This window comes from Chiloscyllium plagiosum, unplaced genomic scaffold (genome assembly GCF_037043375.1).
Source record: "Chiloscyllium plagiosum isolate Xiang-an unplaced genomic scaffold, Cpla_swu_hap1 HiC_scaffold_1, whole genome shotgun sequence".
Classification (NCBI taxonomy): domain Eukaryota; kingdom Metazoa; phylum Chordata; class Chondrichthyes; order Orectolobiformes; family Hemiscylliidae; genus Chiloscyllium; species Chiloscyllium plagiosum.
In genome coordinates this window covers 22,248,470-22,266,557 of record NW_028270139.1, presented here as the reverse complement: position 1 = coordinate 22,266,557, position 18,088 = coordinate 22,248,470, and the positions used below count along the sequence as shown (strand labels likewise).

The 18,088-nt window shown below is 42.2% G+C and overlaps 1 protein-coding gene across 1 annotated transcript in view; it reads right to left on the bottom strand.

The window, feature by feature from the left end:
- The window catches only part of LOC122553754 (calcium uniporter protein, mitochondrial-like), a 144,931-nt gene that overhangs the window by 24,348 nt on the left and 102,495 nt on the right, over positions 1–18,088 (bottom strand). The window contains exons 3-4 of the mRNA XM_043698040.2: positions 3,283–3,453; positions 2,025–2,129 (exon numbers count right to left, since the gene is read on the bottom strand). Of these exons, the coding sequence (XP_043553975.1) occupies positions 2,025–2,129; positions 3,283–3,453 (276 nt within the window). The remainder of the gene's footprint in view (positions 1–2,024; positions 2,130–3,282; positions 3,454–18,088) is intronic.

Below are 18,088 nucleotides of genomic sequence, written 5' to 3'. Positions count from 1 at the left end.
CCATTTATTCCCACATGCAGAAAGCCATAGTTTATGATTTGAATAAAATAACACAAAAAACGAGTGATACAAAGATGACGTTGCAGCCAGTAAAGGAAAAAGACCAGATTGTGCACTGGCATGGTTCTTGTAAAGAAACATATAAGGTGAAGCAAATTATAATGGCATCCATTATAGGACTGATCCGCTGTCAGTCACCAAAATAAACACAAGTAAACAATTTTGCATTTTATCCATAAGCACTGGATGAAAGAGTAAATGCAGTGAGAGTGGATCATAGGGACAAAACAATAACTCAGGCCTTGGAAGCCTCCAGGAACAATACACCAGCTGACAGCTTTAGAACTTTATTTATCAATTAAGTTTTACCATTCAGAATCTGATTTAGTGATCATCCTTTTACTTTGGGGGAAAGTTTTTATTTTCTTTTGTGAGATTTTAATTTAATTTATCATTGCCACATGTACCGAGGTACAGTGAAAAGCTTTGTTTTGCGTGCAGTACAGGCAGATCATACCATACCAGGTGAATTAGGGCAATAAGACAGAGTAAGGAATATAATGTTATGGTTGCAAATAAGGCATACAAAGAACAAGATCAATATTACATTTAATATTTGAGAGGTGCATTCAGAAGTTTGAAAACAGCAAGGAAGAAGCTGTTCCTGAATCTGTTGGTATATGTGCTTAAGCTTTTGTATCTTGTGCCCCATGGAAGAGGTTGGAAGAAATTATAACCAGAATGGGAGGTGTCTTTGATGATGTTCACTGCCTTCCTGAGGCAGTGAGGAGCATAGACGGAGTCAATGGATGGAAGGTTGGCTTGTGTGATGGGCTGTGTTCACAGCTCTCCGTAGTTTCCCCACTCTTCTGGGTGTGCAGTTGTCATGCCTAGCTGAGATACATCTGGATAGGGTGCCCTTTCAAGTCCAAAGTGACACGAAGGTGATTCTAATAATGTGACTGCACATATTGAGCAAGTGCTTACATGATCTCAGATGCTTTGGAACTGAAGTAAAAGGTACTTCATAGACAGATACTTCAATAGTTCCTGGATTAGTGGTGCTGGAAGAGCACAGCAGTTCAGGCAGCATCCGAGGAGCAGCAAAATCCTTTCAGGAATACAGGCAGAGAGCCTGTTTTACCTAGATACTTCAATAGTTCAGATCTTTATACATAATCAAATTTCTGATAAGACTAACTCAGATTCATAAAGATAGAAATATAGAAGGTTCTGGATCATTTATGAATGTAACTGGCACGCAATAAAATAATGTGATATGATCGTATAATTAGAGCTGGACCACTACCGAGTGAAATCAGGAAGCTCGCCTATATAAATGATAGCGTGAATATGAAACACCCTCACAAAAGGCTGTGGGTATTGGATCAATTGGAAGTTTCAAGACTAAGATCAATAAAGTTTTGTCAGGTTAAGGTATCAATGGATGTGGAGTAAATATGCCTAACTACATTGAGTACAGGTTAACATTCTTCAGAATACCTGGGAAGAACTATGAACATTGTGCCTGACATCACACTAACCTCATTACACAAAGTAATATTTAGGTTCAGAACACATGCTGACTTTTAAAGATTTTGCTGTAAAGAGAAAGTTTCATGTTCATAAAGGATTTTCAAACATCATGAGAAGGAAATGATTATCTTGTGGGCGGCACGGTGGCACAGTGGTTAGCACTGCTGCCTCACAGCGCCAGAGACCCGGGTTCAATTCCCGCCTCAGGCGACTAACTGTGGAGTTTGCACGTTCTCCCCGTGTCTGCGTGGGTTTCCTCCGGGTGCTCCGGTTTCCTCCCACAGTCCAAAGATGTGCAGGTCAGGTGAATTGGCCATGCTAAATTGCCCGTAGTGTTAGGTAAGGGGTAAACGTCAGGGTATGGGTGGGTTGCGCTTCGGCGGGGCGGTGTGGACTTGTTGGGCCGAAGGGCCTGTTTCCACACTGTAAGTAACCTAATCTAATCTAATTTAATCTTGTCCAAAGCACAGTCAAGAAATATTTCTTACCTCTCAATGGGGGCTTTATAAAATACTTTCTTTCATTAATAACCAGTTCAAAGTTCTTTGTTAATAAAATGGTCATCGGTGTTGTAGCTGAAACTCTAGTGCCATCTGCAGGCAAACAAAGGTTAGTGATAAAGAGTTTGTAAATCATAAAAAAGTTGGTTATCTCGTACTTTTCCCCACCTCTTTACTCCCAGACAGCTGCAACTGGCAAAATCAGATACAGAAGGAATATGACAGAGATTAGGAGATATGATTTCAGTACATGAGCAATGTTGACTGTCTGGCTGGGGTATAGTTTTCTCTGTATTTCAAACCTCAACAGCAAGTACCATACTCACCCTGACTGGTCTTCTGTCACGTTACTTATATAAAATAAGCCAAGATATTCTCCTTTCTACAGCTACCTATTACCCCAAATTTGTTCTGAATAATGCACGTTTTGAACCTGCTTCACAAATGATGCAATTTGGTGTCTATTTCCCAAATTGCAGCAAACCAAAGCACACTGCCATACTATATTTCCAATGAACATGGGGTGCAGAACATGATTTATAATTTACGCAAATGTTATTGACTCCATGTGTATCTCTTTAAGTCACTATATGGTGAGGTGTGAATTTGTGTTAGAGACTACAGCATTAAAAGTGTTTAGTTATCTTGCTGATAGCAAAATTGGATAAAAGGTTAAGTTGCAGTGCCAAAAATATGATTCAGCTCTCAAAACCAATGCAAGTCCTGTGTTCTGAGCACCAGATCATTTAATTCTGCGAGTAATAGCTAAGACACTAAATCAATGAATACACAGCTAACAATAAGCATTACTTGTAATTTTCCTGTGCTTTTAATTAAATGGCACTGCATTCATCTCCCATTACCAAATCCTACTCTATCAAATTGAGCTTCTGCAAATTGCTAAATTCACATTTCCATGCCTCCTGTACAGTTGAAGGTATCAAGTCAAATCCAGTTCCGCAAGTTCAATTTTTGCTGGACATGTAAAGACTGATGTGGAGATGCTAGGTGCAGCGCTTCGAAAGCTTGTTATTTTAAATATACCTGTTAAACTATAACCTGGTGCGTGTGACTTCTGATAAAAACTGATGGCATAGAGCCAAGCTCAGACAGCATACACCAAACAAAAGTATATTATTTTCTGCAACATCTGTACACCCCAACATGAAGAGTGTTTTAGTCTAATTGCTTAAAGCTGAAGCAGAAAGAGATACTCTAGTTGTGCAGTGTACTGGATAACATTCACCTTCTGAAAAGATTGCTGCCCTACTGATGCCTTGATCTTCATTTTTCAAGTCCTTTAGGAGGTCACCAACATTCATCAAAAGCGGCTTCACCAGAAACTGGCAGCGCTCATTTCTAGAGGGAAGTGTGACAGAGATTACTGGAAATCCATGCTTGTATTCCACAGTTGCCTCTAGAAGAGAACAGAAAAATTCAATCATCAGTATTACTTCAACTGCCATTAGAGACACAAAGAAACTGGCTTTTTTAAATGTGCCATACCATGCTGTTAACTTTTTAACGCCTGAGTTTTGTAAACCCAAAGTTTATTCCTCATCATTTTATGAGAAGCTTCAGGTCTTTTTCTCCTCTCATTGAAAAGAGGGGTGATCAGAAATATTTAATCAGATTAATTGGATGGTGGAATCTGATGACTGTAAAAGCATTTGATCAGTTGTTACAAAAATTGTATGTTAAACAGCAGCTTCCTGTATCAGAAGGCCTAAAGTAAGGCCATTGTTGACTGGTCATCTATTTTCAGGCTCGAACAACCACTTTCTGTGAAGTTGATTGCTTAACCCTGCTATGGAACTTACCCTGGAAGAGGATACTTTATGCCAGTATAAACTGGCACAATCCAATCACTAGTCGGTACTTGATGTGTAACATCAACAGCTTGATGTAAAATAGCTTAAATATGACTGACAAGAATAAAGGGTTGGTGGCAGAAAATCCTACAGCCCACAAAAAAAAAGCAAGCAAGACGAAAATGGGAAAACTTTCCACAGACAAGATTGCTTATATAAACATTCTGTAGACAACACAGCCAGTTTTTACTTTGGGCTAGAAGAATTCATATTGACATTCTGCTCTTATACAATCATAGAATCATTGCGCAATTGCAGAAGAGGATTCAACCTTATGTGTCTGTTGTGACTCCCTACGAAAACTACTCAGTCCTAAAAACAAGAAAATGCTGAAAATTACAGGTTAGGCAGCATCCATGGAATGGGAGCAAGTTAACGTTTCAAATCGAGATGACTCTTCATCAGACCTGTTGTGAAATGTGGAGGGGGCAGCATTTATGCAGTAGCTATGAGGGAATAATGCTGGGGAGAAAGGATGTTGATAGAGTAGTGATTGGATTCCAAGTTAGTCCTACTCCCCTGTTCTCTCACAGCATTTTGCAAATGTTCTCTTCTTCAGATAATTACCCAACTCCATTTTAAAAAGGAATCCAATATTAACTTGAGTGACACTTCAAAACTGCTCACAGGCAAGGTAGTGAAGTTGAATACTTTGTGTTGATAGCTACTGGCTTTACAATATTGATAAATTGGGAAATGACAGCTCTTAATTTCTTCTGAAAACTAACTTCCTTCATTCAATTCTCTAACCGTTGAAATATTCCTAAATGGATAGCATCAATTTCAAAAGCTGCCAAATACAGTTCTATATTGTTGACTGGATAGTGGAAGGGTATAGATGCATTTATCCCCCTGCTGCCTGATTCACTCTCAATCCGTCATCCAGCCCAGCGAAAATCCAATCATTTGTAACATCAATGTTAACAGAATGCAATTTTCCTGAAAAGAATTTAGTAGTGATTTGGTGACTGCTGCTAAACGTTTGCAAGTATTCTAAAATTAATTACAGGGAAAAGATACTTGTGAATTTTGATTAAAGCAGGAATCATTTCCCATCTGCAAAGCATATTGTACAGACAGAGATAAAGAACGCACACATTTATAACATTTTCAACTTAAATATCAAGGAGCACTATGCAGACAATGAGTTGCTTTCTATCCAGATGCAATTACGAATGACAATTACATGTGTCATTCCTTTAACATTAGCTTCAGGATAAAGATGTGTATTAAAAACCTGTTCTTCTTTGGCCAAAATTTCACTCATTTTTGAGTCTGGGAAAGATGCTGAGTCTACTGCTCCTCAAATAGCAGACAGGATAAAGAATTTCCAAATTTTCTGTGGTTAATGGGCATTTAAGCGGGCATTGGATAGGTATATGGAGGATAGTGAGCTAGTGTAGGTTAGGTGGGCTTGGATCGGCGCAACATCGAGGGCCGAAGGGCCTGTACTGCGCTGTATTGTTCTATGTTCTAAGACTAGCTACAGTTGATTCTGCAGCTCAGTGTCAGTAAGACTGAAAACCATCTCGCAAGCTCCAGTTCTCTCCATTCCCAAAGGTCCAACATTCCAAAGGAGGACAGAAAAAAGGAAAAATTCCCAGGTTTTCTGCAGCTTTCCTTGAAGTACGGCAGCTTAATAACAAAGAGACATTTGCTCCTAATCTGTCATAATGGCTATAATTTGTCCATTGAGTTGCACCACAACTTTCGATTCCTAATACGTTAATAACAAGGCTGACAGTCAGCAGAGAAAGGGGGAAAAAGTTAAATCAGCAAAATCTTGCACTCCTCCCACATTCCATGTCCTCCCACATCCTGCTCCAAGTACATAAAGAACTGTGGAGCGGGAATCAGTCTGGTCAGCTGTATGAAGAGTGTCTCAAAGCTGGTTTCTTTTCTCTAAAAGCTGTTCCTTGATTTTTCCAGAGGGGCCCTAATGGCCGGGCTCCGATTGCCTAGTGTGATACAGAGAGGAAAAGGATTTTGAGAGGCCTTTTTGTGTATATGTAAACAGATGAGACTTCAGGCCAAAGTGGTCATGTTTTAGAAGGAACCTGTATAATGAAAAGGGAGTAGTCAGCTCTCTAGCTGAGCAGTTCAGTCTGGAACTGGTTGGGAGGTCAACAGTGAGCTGTGTGGAAACTCACTCTCTCTCCCCTTCTGCCCTTCCAATTCCAACCTGTAAGCATCTGTTCCATTTCTTTTAAAAACTGTGTTTTTAAGAAGGTTTGCTTATTGGGACTGTGGTGTATATTTGGAACAGCATAATTAAGTCTAGTTTGGATAGACCGGGTTCTGAAGGTGTTCTTTATGTTTCATTGTTTAATTTTGTGAATACATTTTTGTCCGTTTTAAAAATCTAGTAGGCAACCTAGCTAGCTTATTCTGGGTAATTCTCACTGTATACTTACCAAAACAAATTACAAAGTTATGGTCTGGACTGCCTGCTCAAGAATGTTTTGAGTCATCTGGCCTAGTCCATAACAGACTGGGGTCTCTTTGCGGGATTATAAACAGCTAGTGATAGGTGCTAGTATCTTTATTTCAGGTGTTGGCTTGGTTGGGTAGACAAAGCTTGGGATAGTAATGGCTCTTTCAGTCACCAAAAGCTTTCTGGATGTGGAGGTGGTGACTTTGGATGTTTTGCAAAAGGTGAGTAAGACCAAGCTGCAGGAATTAGCATACAAACTGGGATTGGAACTGCCTGCTTCTGTGAGGAAAGGAGAGATAATTACAGCAGTAGCTCAGCATTTAAACTTGCTGGGGAAACCATCAGAATCTGTAGAGATGGTAAGAATTCAATTGCAAATGAAGCAGCTTGAGATAGAGGCAAGAGATAAGGAAGGGACAGCAGAAATGAAACAGTTAGAGTTATGATTGAAAGCAGAAGTGAGGGAAAAAGAGAGCAGCAGAACAGAGAAAAAGAGAGAGAAGAGGAGAAGGAAAACGAGAGAGCAGAGAAAAAGAGCGAGCTTTTGAACTTCAAAAACAGACACTTCAAAAGGAAAGTCAGCTCAAAAGGCTGGAGATAAAGGCTGAGGCTGGGCTTCATGAGGAAGACAGTAAGGACGAGCAAACCCCTGGTAGTCAGAAACCCAGTGAAAACCTGTTTAAGTATGTTCAATCATTGCCTAAATTTGATGAAAAGGATGTGGAAGCCTCTTTCATCTCATTTGAAAAGGTGGCTAAACAAATGCAGTGGCAATGACTGTTTTGTTGATCCAAACCAAAACTTGCAAGGTAGGGCGAGTAAGGTATTCACTATCAGGGGAGCTATCTGGGAGGTGAAAAAAAACATTTTAAGTGCATATGAGCTTGTTCCAGAAGCCTACAGACAACGTTTCAGGAATCTAAGGAGGGACCCTGGTCAAACCTATATTGACTTTGAAAGAATCAAACAGTAATTTCTATGCATGGATAAGGGCTTTAAAGAAAATTGAGCAAACCCATGATGCCCTTGGAGAGGTAATTATTTTGGAGGAATTCAGAAATGCACTGCCTGAAGTAGTGCAAACTCATGTGGAAGAGCAGAGAGTTATAACAGCAAGGCTAGCAGCTGAAGTGGCTGATGATTATGAGCTGGTCCATAAAACTCAGTTTGGCTTCCAGAATCAATTTCAGTCCATGAGGGGTAGAAATTGGGGCAAAGAGATATCCTCACGTGGAAAGGGAAAGATAGATCTCAGTGAAGATCATAAGGATAACTTACCACAAGGTATAAAAAGAAACCCTTGAGGGGCACAAACAAGTTAAAAAGCTCTGGTGTTTTCATTGTAATAAAGTGGGCTACACAAAATCAGTGTTGGTGGGCTAGAGGAAAACCAAATGTAGGAAAACCAGACAAGCCTGGGAGTTTTGTTGGATTAGTAACAAAAAGCACAAGGGAAGTTAGACAACTGCCTCAGAGTGTACAAGATGATCACAGGTTGGTTAAGGACCATGTGCCAGATCTGCTTAAAAAAATATACATGTAAGGGTAAAGTTTATTCACCTAGGGCAGGATTAACAAAGAGGTTACAATATTAAGGAACACAGGATCCTCTCAGTCTGTGATGCTGAAAGATGAGGAGGTATGTACTCCTGAGTGACTATTGCCAGAAAAAGTACTGGTAACAGGAATTCATGGTGAGACAAAAAAGTGTTCATTTATGTAAAGTGAGGCTAGAAAGCCCAGTGAAGAGTGGAGAATTTGTGGTAGAAGAACTGGACAAACTCTCAGCTCCAGGAATACCATTTGTCCATGCAAATGATGTAGCTGATTCAATGTTAGGCATGTTGCCTACTCCAGTAGGAAAGCTAGTAGAGACACAGGCAACTGAAGAAAAGAAGGATCTTTATTCAGAATTTCCCCAATTGTGTGGTCACAATATCAGAGACACAAGTTGAAGTAGGAGAGTTCAAAAGGCACAGATAAGGAAGCTGACGTAGTGTTATCCGAGATCTTTTGTGATCAGATAAGTGGGACAGAGAAGGAGCAGATAGGTAAACATGCAAGTATCTTTAAATCTGCTAAGCTGATTGAGTTACAGCAGAAAGATGAGAAGCTAAAACAGTTATATCAAAAGGCATATACAGAGAAGAAGTGTGAATGCCTTCCTGTGTATTCTCTTCCAAATATAAATAGATCCTCTCCCTCAGTACCTTCTCCAGCAACTTTCCCACCACTGACGTCAGGTTCACGGGTCTGCAGTTACCTGGAATATCCCTGCTACCCTTCTTGAACAGGGGGACAACATGAGCAACGCTCCAGTCCTCCGGCACTTCACCTGTGTTTAAGAATGCCACAAAGATATCTGTCAGGGCCCTAGGTATTTCCTCTCTCACCTCCCTCAGCAACCTGGGATAGATCCCATCCAATCCTGGGGATTTGTCCACCTTAATATCCTTTAGCCTACCCAACACATCCTCCCTCCTTATGTCAACGTGATCCAGAATAAACAAACTTCTATCTATAATCTCAACATTCATCATGTTCCTCTCCACTGATGCAAAATAATCATTAAGAATCTCACCCGTTTTCTCAGGTTTATTGGACCAACCCTTTCTCTTGTTACCCTCTTGCTTCTTATACATGAATAAAAGGCCTTGGAATTCTGCTCAATTCGGCTAACTAAAATTATTTCATGACCCCTTTTAGCCCGCTTGATTCCTTGTTTAAGATTAGTCCTACTCTCCCGATATTGCTCCAAAGTCTGTTCTGTTCTTAGCTGCCTAGACTTTCCTCATTCTTGAAGAAGGGCTTATGCCTGAAACGTCGATTCTCCTATTCCTTGGATGCTGCCTGACCTGCTGCGCTTTTCCAGCAACACATTTTCAGCTCTGATCTCCAGCATCTGCAGTCCTCACTGTCTCCTGCCTGGACTTTATGTACGCTTCTCCTTTCCTCTTGGTTAGTTGCACAATTTCTCCTGTCATCACGGTTTATGAATTTTGCCTTTTCTATCCTTTGCTTTCAAATGGACATACCTATCCTGCACTATCTTTGAAAGCCTCCTACATATCAAATGTGGACTGCCCTTCAAATCCCTGCCCCCAATCCACATTACCCAGCTCCTGCTGAATTTTGATATGATTGACCTTGGCCCTGTTTAGCAATCTTCCCTTAGGACCACTTTCATCTCTGTCTATGAGCATTTTAAAACTTAAAGAATTGTGGTCACTAATTCCCAAAGAAATCCCCCACTGCAACTCCTTGCACCTGGCCTGGCTCATTCCCCAACACCAGGTCCAATACGGCCCCTTACCTAATTGGGACTATTGACATACTGCTCTAGAAAACCTTCTTACAAATGCTCCTTACAAATTCTGCCCCACCCAGGCCTCTGACACTAAGTGTATCCCAGTCAATGTTGGGAAGATTAAAATCTCCCATCACCACCACTCTATTGCCTCAATATCTTCCCATAATCTGTTTATCTATTTGTTCTTCTACCTCACTCATGCTCACTATTGGGAGGCCTGTAGTACAGTACTAACAATGTAACTGCACTCTTATTTCTCAGCTCTACCGTAATGCCTTACTGCTCAAGCCCTCCATAGTGTCCTCCGTTAGCACAGCCGTGAAATCATCCCAAATGGACTATATCAGTTCAAAGTCATGCCATTTGGTATGAAAAACGCTCCAGCTACATTTCAGAGACTGACTAATAAGGTCATTGCCGGATTACCCAACTGTGTGATGTACGTTGATGACCGGATGATTTTTAGTCACTCATAGAAGGAACATTTACAGTATTTGACAGCCTAAAACTGTTAACCACTGCCCCAGTATTAGCCACACAGGATTACACGGAGCCTTTCAAGGTGGCTACTGATGCCAGTGATGTGGGTGTTGGTGTGGTGCTCCTGCAAGAGGACGACGAGGGGATAGAAGGACCCATTGGGTTTTTTTCCAGGAAGTTGAACGTTCATCAACAGAAATATTCAACGGTGGAGAAAGAGACTTTAAGCTTGGTGTTGGCATTACAATATTTCAGTGTTGATATTACCAGCAATACATCTGAGACAATTGTATACACTGATCATAACCCATTGACATTTGTGGAAAAATTTAAGGACAAAAATGCCAGACTGTTTAGATGGAGCTTGTTGTTACAGCCATTCAATTTGACAATTGTGCATGAGGCAGCATGGGATTGTCAATGCGTTATCGAGGCTTGAAGGACATACGGAGGTGTTCAGTAGCAGGTGTACCATGGCCTGAATTTGCATGTGGTTGTGCATGTTTGTATGTTTATAGTTAGTATAGAGTATGTGTGTGTTTAGACTGCTTAACCGGGTTTGAAAGGTTTTAAAAACGAAGCCATCTTTTGATATAGATGGTTCGTCTTTTTTAAACTGGGTTGTGTCACAAAGCTGTTCCTTTTTTCTAAAAGCTGTTCCTTTTCTCAAGGATACTGTGTCCTTGATTTTTTTTCAGAGGGGTCATAAACCAGACCGGGCTCCGATTAGACTAGTTTAGTACAGAGATGAAAAGGATTTTGAGAGGCCTTTTTGTTTATATGTAAACAGATGAGACTTCAGACCAAAGTGGTCATGTTTTAGAAGTGACGTCTATAATGGAAGGAGAGTGGTCAGCTCTCTAGCTGAGCGGTTCCATCCAGAACTAGTTGGGAGTTCAACAGTGAGCTGTGTGGAAACTCACTCACTCTCTCCTTCTGCCCTTCCAATTCCAATTTGTAAGCATCTGTTCCTTTTTTTAAAACTGTGTTTTTAAGGGGTTTTGCTTATTGAGACTGTTGTGTATATTTGGAACGGCATAATTACTCTAGTTTGGATAAACTGAGTTCTGTAGAGCTTCTTTATTCTGTTCTGTGTGTTTCATTGTGTAATCTTGTGAATAAATTTGTCTGTTTTAAAACCTAGTAGTCAACCTAGCTGGCTTACTCAGAGTAATTCTCATTGTACACTTAACAAAACAAATTGCAAAGTTATGGTCTGGGCTGCCTGCTCAAGAATGTTTTGAGTGGTCTAGCCTAGTCCATAACAAGAGCCATAGCAGAAACATGTAATTCCTCAAATCGAGGGACGACCGACGCGCTAGAAAACACAGAAGCAAAGTGCAGTCCAAATGTCATTCAGCAAGCTTTTCCAAATGAATGGTGGGGAAAATGGGCAGAAAAAATAACTTGTATATTGTAGCTTTCTTGCAAAGTACTAAATTTCCAATTTTTAGGATGACAGGTCTTCCATAGCATAAGGAGACTGAAAACAGAAGTTTTGAAGAATTGATTCTTTTGAGAAGTAGTCTTGGAAAGGAGGCTAAAATCCGATCAGCTCCTGGAGGAATGTAATGCAGACTGTGCACAATCTATTAAATCTCCACCACTTCAGCTGCGTATACTTGGCAAATTATACTAAGAATTTGAGTTGAGGTACATTACAAAAAGAATCACTTAAAAAAAACCTTCATCTATCTTGAGTTACTGCAATCAGCTGCTCCAATGTTGCTGCAGTTAATAATAATTTCAATGATGAACACAGTATTACTGATAGAATACCTAGGTCATAAACTGATCAAGCAATAGGACGCAGAAGGCAATGACACAAAGTCTTTATCTTGAGTTCAGAACCTACTGGTGTTTTACAAGGGTCTGTTTGCATCCACCTTTGTGGAGACCTTGGTTTCCTAGTTAGGTTGGTGCTGCTGGCTATGTTCACTCCCTCTAGGGAATTGATTTGAAAATGTATGCTTCACTGAATTTATAGCGAATCCTCTGACAGCTATATTAGTAAAGCTTCTAATATGCAAAGTAAAATCATTTGAAGATTAAAAACAGGACCTACTGCAATCACCAAAGTAGGTTGATGCTTCTGTTGAAATTAAGTAGATGTCAGTAATCGTTGATTTCAGGTTTTACTCCATCCATTGGAAAATATTGCAGCTGTAACATTGAATTCCTTGCTCTGTTCTATTACTATAATGCATTTTGTATGGTAATGATTAGTCTGTACTGCACACAAAGCAAAACTTTTCACTGTACCGAGGTAAATGTGACAATGTAAGTCAAATTATTAGAGTAAGATTAGATTAGATTAGTTACAGTGTGGAAACAGGCCCTTCGGCCCAATAAGTCTACACCGACCTGCCGAAGCGCAACCCACCCAGACCCATTCCCCTACATTTACCCCTTCGCCTAACTCTACGGGCAATTTAGCATGGCCAATTCACCTAACCTGCACATTTTTGGACTGTGGGAGGAAACCGGAGCACCCGGAGGGTGCCCACACAGACACGGGGAGAATGTGCAAACTCCACACAACGGGTCACCTGAGGCGGGAATTGATCCCGGGTCTCTGGCGCTGTGAGGCAGCAGTGCTAACCACTGTGCCACCGTGCCGCCCACAAGGTAAACCACTCATTTTTGGTAAATAGGTGCTGACCTTATTGAACGAGTTGGTGGAGCAGGAAAAAAACACTCCATTGTTATCTTCATTGTTTGAGGAATTACACTCAAACCACACAACAGATTGACTACTTCTGCAGAGATCTTTATGTCCTGTACGTTGTCTGAGTATTAACTAGCAAATAACAGCAGTTAACAAAATAATTGGAACTGATGCACTCCAAAATCTAATGTGGGTGTGATTAATGAGCAAATTCACAACACGCGACTTATCAAATAAATAGGAAGGGTTTGGAGGGATATGGGCCGGATGCTGGCAAGTGGGATTAGATTGGGTTGGGATATCTGGTTGGCATGGGCGGGTTGGACCAAAGGGTCTGTTTTCATGCTGTACATCTATCTCTGTGCTGTACACCCAAGGGCTCCTTCAATTCACCCCTGAAAATACATTTTTAAAAATCAAGCTTTGCATGGCAGAGTAGCAAAGTTCTACACTTTCCCAAAGGTTGGGTCACTCCTGACAAGATGCACACTGTTATGAAGTGGTCTCATTCTTTCACAGTAAGGCGCAGCTCCTCCACACATCCTGAACGCAAGCAATACATCAGGGAGAGGTATCTTCCTCACAGTGGGTAGAAAAGCTACTCCACCAGTCAGTGATCCTGTCTCTGGAGGAATAGCGAGATCAGGAGAGACACACAAACTGTGATTTTAAAAAGTATATTTATGCAATGTGGCCATCCCTAATTGCCCAGAAGGTAGTTTAAGTGACAACCACACTGCAATGGATCTGGAGTCACTTGTAGGTCAGACCAGGTAAGGATGGCACAGTTCTTCCCTAAAGAACATTAGTAAACCGGATTACTTTTTCCAACAATCAATGATGGCTTCACAGTCTTAATTCTAGATTTTTATTGAATTCAAATTTCACCAACTGCCATGGCAGGATTTGAACTGCAGGTCCCCAGAACCCTGGGTCTCTGGATTAATAGTCTATACTACTAGATCACTGCATCCCTGTACAATCTGCAAGGTACTATCCCTCCCACATATAGGGTTGGGGTAGGTTTTTCTTTCAATGGTTACCTCGATGATTGAAGGCATGAGTGCACCTTGAGAGGGATATTTGGAATCCTAATGTACACATGGATAGTCTCAACTTGAATGGTCCAGGTTACACAGAATCAAAACAGCTCATGTGAAACTTGGCATTTACAGCTCAGTGCGGAATTAACTTCTATCAGTCAGTGTTTACATATTGTCTATCTCACAGGAAGCAGTCTGAAGGTTATATACACTTATAAATAAATCATTTGAGCAATAATATGAGTACATGATTCCAAGTGTGATAGATCTTCTCTGTTTTACATTCTCTGCAAAGCTTCGTTTGCTTTAAATTATTTGCCTGAATAATTTTTGATTGGGTTACAGCACGATTGTATAGCTGCACTTAGTCCTTTAGAGGAAATGGCATCATTGTGCTAAACCCCTTCAAACGTTTAGAGTTTTCTTATATTCTCATTCCTTCATGTAATTCTATAATCAGTTAATTCAGGCAAATCAGACCAAAAGAATAAATACTTAACAGAAATAACTATGTTTCGGTTGCTGCACAATGATCAATTGAGAGACAACACTAGACACACACTACTCCATTAGGAGGAAGTGAGGACTGCAGGTGCTGGGGAATCAGAGTCAAGAGTGTGGTGCTGGAAAAGCATGGCAGGTCAGGCAGTATCTAAGGAGTAGGAGAGTCAATGTTTTTGCACATAAGCCCTTTTTAAGATCGATAACCCTGCCTTCTCACCCAGCAGTACCAGGATGGATTCAGTGATGATTTAAAGAAATGCAGGGGTCAATAATGAGAACAGACATATGATAAAATATTCCCTGTCCAAGGAAGGATGAATTCACTTCCTCAGATTGGGGCAAGGCACACAATGCTGAAGGAGCTATCACTGATCTTAGGGTAGGATGGGATGCATGAAAGGAAAGGGAAGTGAAGTAGGTCAATAACTACATTGTCAATTATTAATAGTGCTTTATTAATAGTGTTTGTTGTTTTTGGATCAATTTCAGATTCGCCTACAAAAACACGCAACTCAGATGGAATTACTGAACAGCTTCCAATATTAGTTATTATTTTCATGGTTCAAATGAATTAGGAGGAAGAATGTAAACACACAATAGTTCTCAAATGGTGGAAGACTGCCAGGCGTCAATGATCCAAAGAGACATGGGTGTCCCGATTAGTAAGTCACAGAAAGCTTGAATGCAGGTCAGCAAGTAGTCTGGCAGGTAAATAGTACACCTGTTTGCCTTTATTGCAAGAAGATTTGGGTAGAGGAATGAAGAATTGCTTCAATGATACAAACACAGATGAAGACAACACCTGGACTATTCTGTGTAGTTCCCTAGAAAGATTATATTTGCCACAGATGGAAAGCAGTAGAGCTCCTAACTGATCCCTAGATGGTGGGATGGCCTACCGGGCGAGACTGAGGAGACTGTATCTGTATTCCCTGAGTCTAGAAGAATGGGACGTAATCTCATCGAAACCTCCAAAATTCTTGAAGGGGGAGACACAGTAGGTGCAGGAAGGGAGGTTCCTTTCACTGGGGGGGATGACAACCACAAAACATGGTCTCACAATAAAAAAAAAATCCATTTAGGACTGAGATGAGGAGGAACGTCTTCACTCTGAGGATAACGACTCTCCAGAACTCACTTCCCCAGAGGGCTGCAGAAACTCAACCAATAACTCATCTGCCTTCCCTGTTTGGCCTCTTGCATTGAAATAAATGCAATTTAATTTATCAGTCCTACGTGGTTCTCTGCTTTGTCCATTCCTGCCAATTATCTGTAAGAATAATAGGGTGGTTGTGGTGGGGAATTTTGACTTTCCGGACACTGATTGGGACTGCCATGCTGGTGGGGGTTTGGATGGAGAGGGGTTTGTTGGGTGTGCGCAAAGAGGTTTTCTGACTCAGTGTGTGGATGTGCCTGCTGGAGACAGTGCAGGACTTGACCTACTCTTGGGAAATGGGGCGGGGAAGGTGGCTGCGGTGACAGTAGGGGAAGCACTTCGGGCCCATAGTTCTATTGGTTTTAGGAGTAGTGATAGAGGAGGGTAGACCAGATCTAAAAGCTGAATTTCTAGATTGGAGGAGGGCTAATTTTGATGGTGTTGGGCAGGAGCTTTCGGGGGCTGATTGGAGGCAGATGGTCCCAGGTTGGGAGGGGGGATGGCTGGAGGATGGGAAGCCTCCAGAAGTGAGATGTCAGGAGTCTGGAGACAGTGTGTTCCTGTTAGAGGGGGATGCTGGCGGGTGTGGGGAGTGCAGGATGACTGGAGTAGTTGAGGGTTTGATTGACGGGGAAGGGAAGCATGTGTCAGGTATGGACAGGGAGGTCGGGTGAATCCTTGGAGGGGTATGGAGGCAATGGGAGTCTGCTTGCGAGGGGAGTCAGGAGGGGACATGGGATAACTTTAGTGGGTCGAGTTGAGAACATTGCAGACTGGGGGGGTGGGGGAATGACCAGGGGAGAGAACGGGGCCCTTCCAAGATCAGGCAAAAAATGGGGACTGCAGATGCTGGACAGTAGAGTGAAGACTGTGGCGCTGGTGGGGCACAGCAGGTCAGGCAGCATCCGAGGAGCAGGAGGGACAATGTTTTAGGCAAAGTCCTTCATCAAAAATTCCTGATGGAGGGGACTTTTGGCTGGGGTGTCAATTTTCCTGTTCCTTGGAGGTTGCTTGGCCTGCTGTGCTTTTCTGGTACCACACTCTCGACCCTCTCCAAGATCAGCAGGGCAGCCTTTTTGTGGAGCCACGGGAGATGGGGGAGATAATGGGTGAGAATTTTGCATCGGTGTTTGCTGTGGAGGGGGACATGGAGGGTATAGAGTGTGGGGAAATAGATAGTGACATCTTGGGGAGTGTCCATATTGCAGAGGAGGGGGTGCTGGATATCTTGAAACGTGTGGAGGTGGGTGGAGCCCCGGGACCGGATCGGGTGCGCCCGAGAGCTCTGTGTGAGGATAGGGAGGTGATTGCTGGGCCCCTTGCTGAGATGTTTGTATTATCGGTGCTCATGGATGAGGTGCCAGAGGACTGGAGGTTGGGTGGTGTGGTACCTCTGTTTGGGAGGAGCGGTGGGGCCAAGCCAAGGAACTGTGGACCATTGGGCCTGATGTCGGTGGTGGGCAGGTTTTTGGGTGGGGTCCTGAGGGACAGGACGTACATGTATTTGGAAGGGCAGGGACTAGTTGGGAATGGTCGGCATGGCTTTGTGTGTGGGAGGTCATGTCTCTCAAACTTGATTGAGGTTTTTGAAGAAGAAACAAAGACGACTGGTGAGGGCAGAGCAGTGAACGGGATCCGTGTGGATCTCAGTGGGGTGATCGGTGGGTTCCCAATGGGAGAGCGGTTGACAAGGTTGGATCAGGTGGAGTGCAGGGAGAGCTAGCCATTTGGATGCAGGGTTGGCTGAAGGGTGGGGGACAGAGGGTGGTGGTGGAGGGTTGTTTTTCAGTCTGGAGGCCTGTGACCAGTGGAGTGCCATAAGGATTGGTGCTGGGTCCGTTACCTTTTGTCATTTAAATAAATGATTTGGATGTGAGCATAAGATGTATACTTACTAAGTTTGCAGTTGACACCAAAATTGAAGGTGTAGTGGACAGTTCAGGAGGTTACCTCAGATTACAATGGGATCTTGATCAGATGGGCTGAAGAGTGCCAGATGGAATTTATAATTTAGAAAAACGTGAGGTGCTGCATTTTGGAAAGCAAATATTAGCAGGATATATACACTTAAGGGTAAAATCCTAGGGAGTGTTGCTGAACAAAGAGACCTCTGAGTGCAGGTTCATAGCTCCTTGAAAGTAGAATCGCAGGTCGATAGGAGTGAAGGAGGCGTTTGGTCTGCATTCCTTTACTGGTCAGTGTATCGAGTACAGGGTTTGGGAGGTCATGTTGCGGCTGTACAGGACATTGGTTAGGCCACTTTTGGAATATTGTGTGTAATTCTGGTCTCCTTCCTATCGGAAGGATGTTGTGAAATTTGAAAGGGTTCAGAAGAGATTTACAAGGATGTTGCTAGGATTGGAGGATTTGAGCTATAGGGAGAGGTTGGAGAGGTTGAATAGGCTAGGGCTGTTTTCCCTGGAGCATTGGAGGCTGAGGGGGTGACCTTATAGAGGTTTATAAAATCATGAGGGACATGGATAGGATAAATAGACAAAGTCTCTTCCCTGGGGTGGGGGAGTCCAGAACTAGAGGGCATAGGTTTAGGGTTAGAGGGAAAAGATATCTAAGAGACCTAAGGGGCAA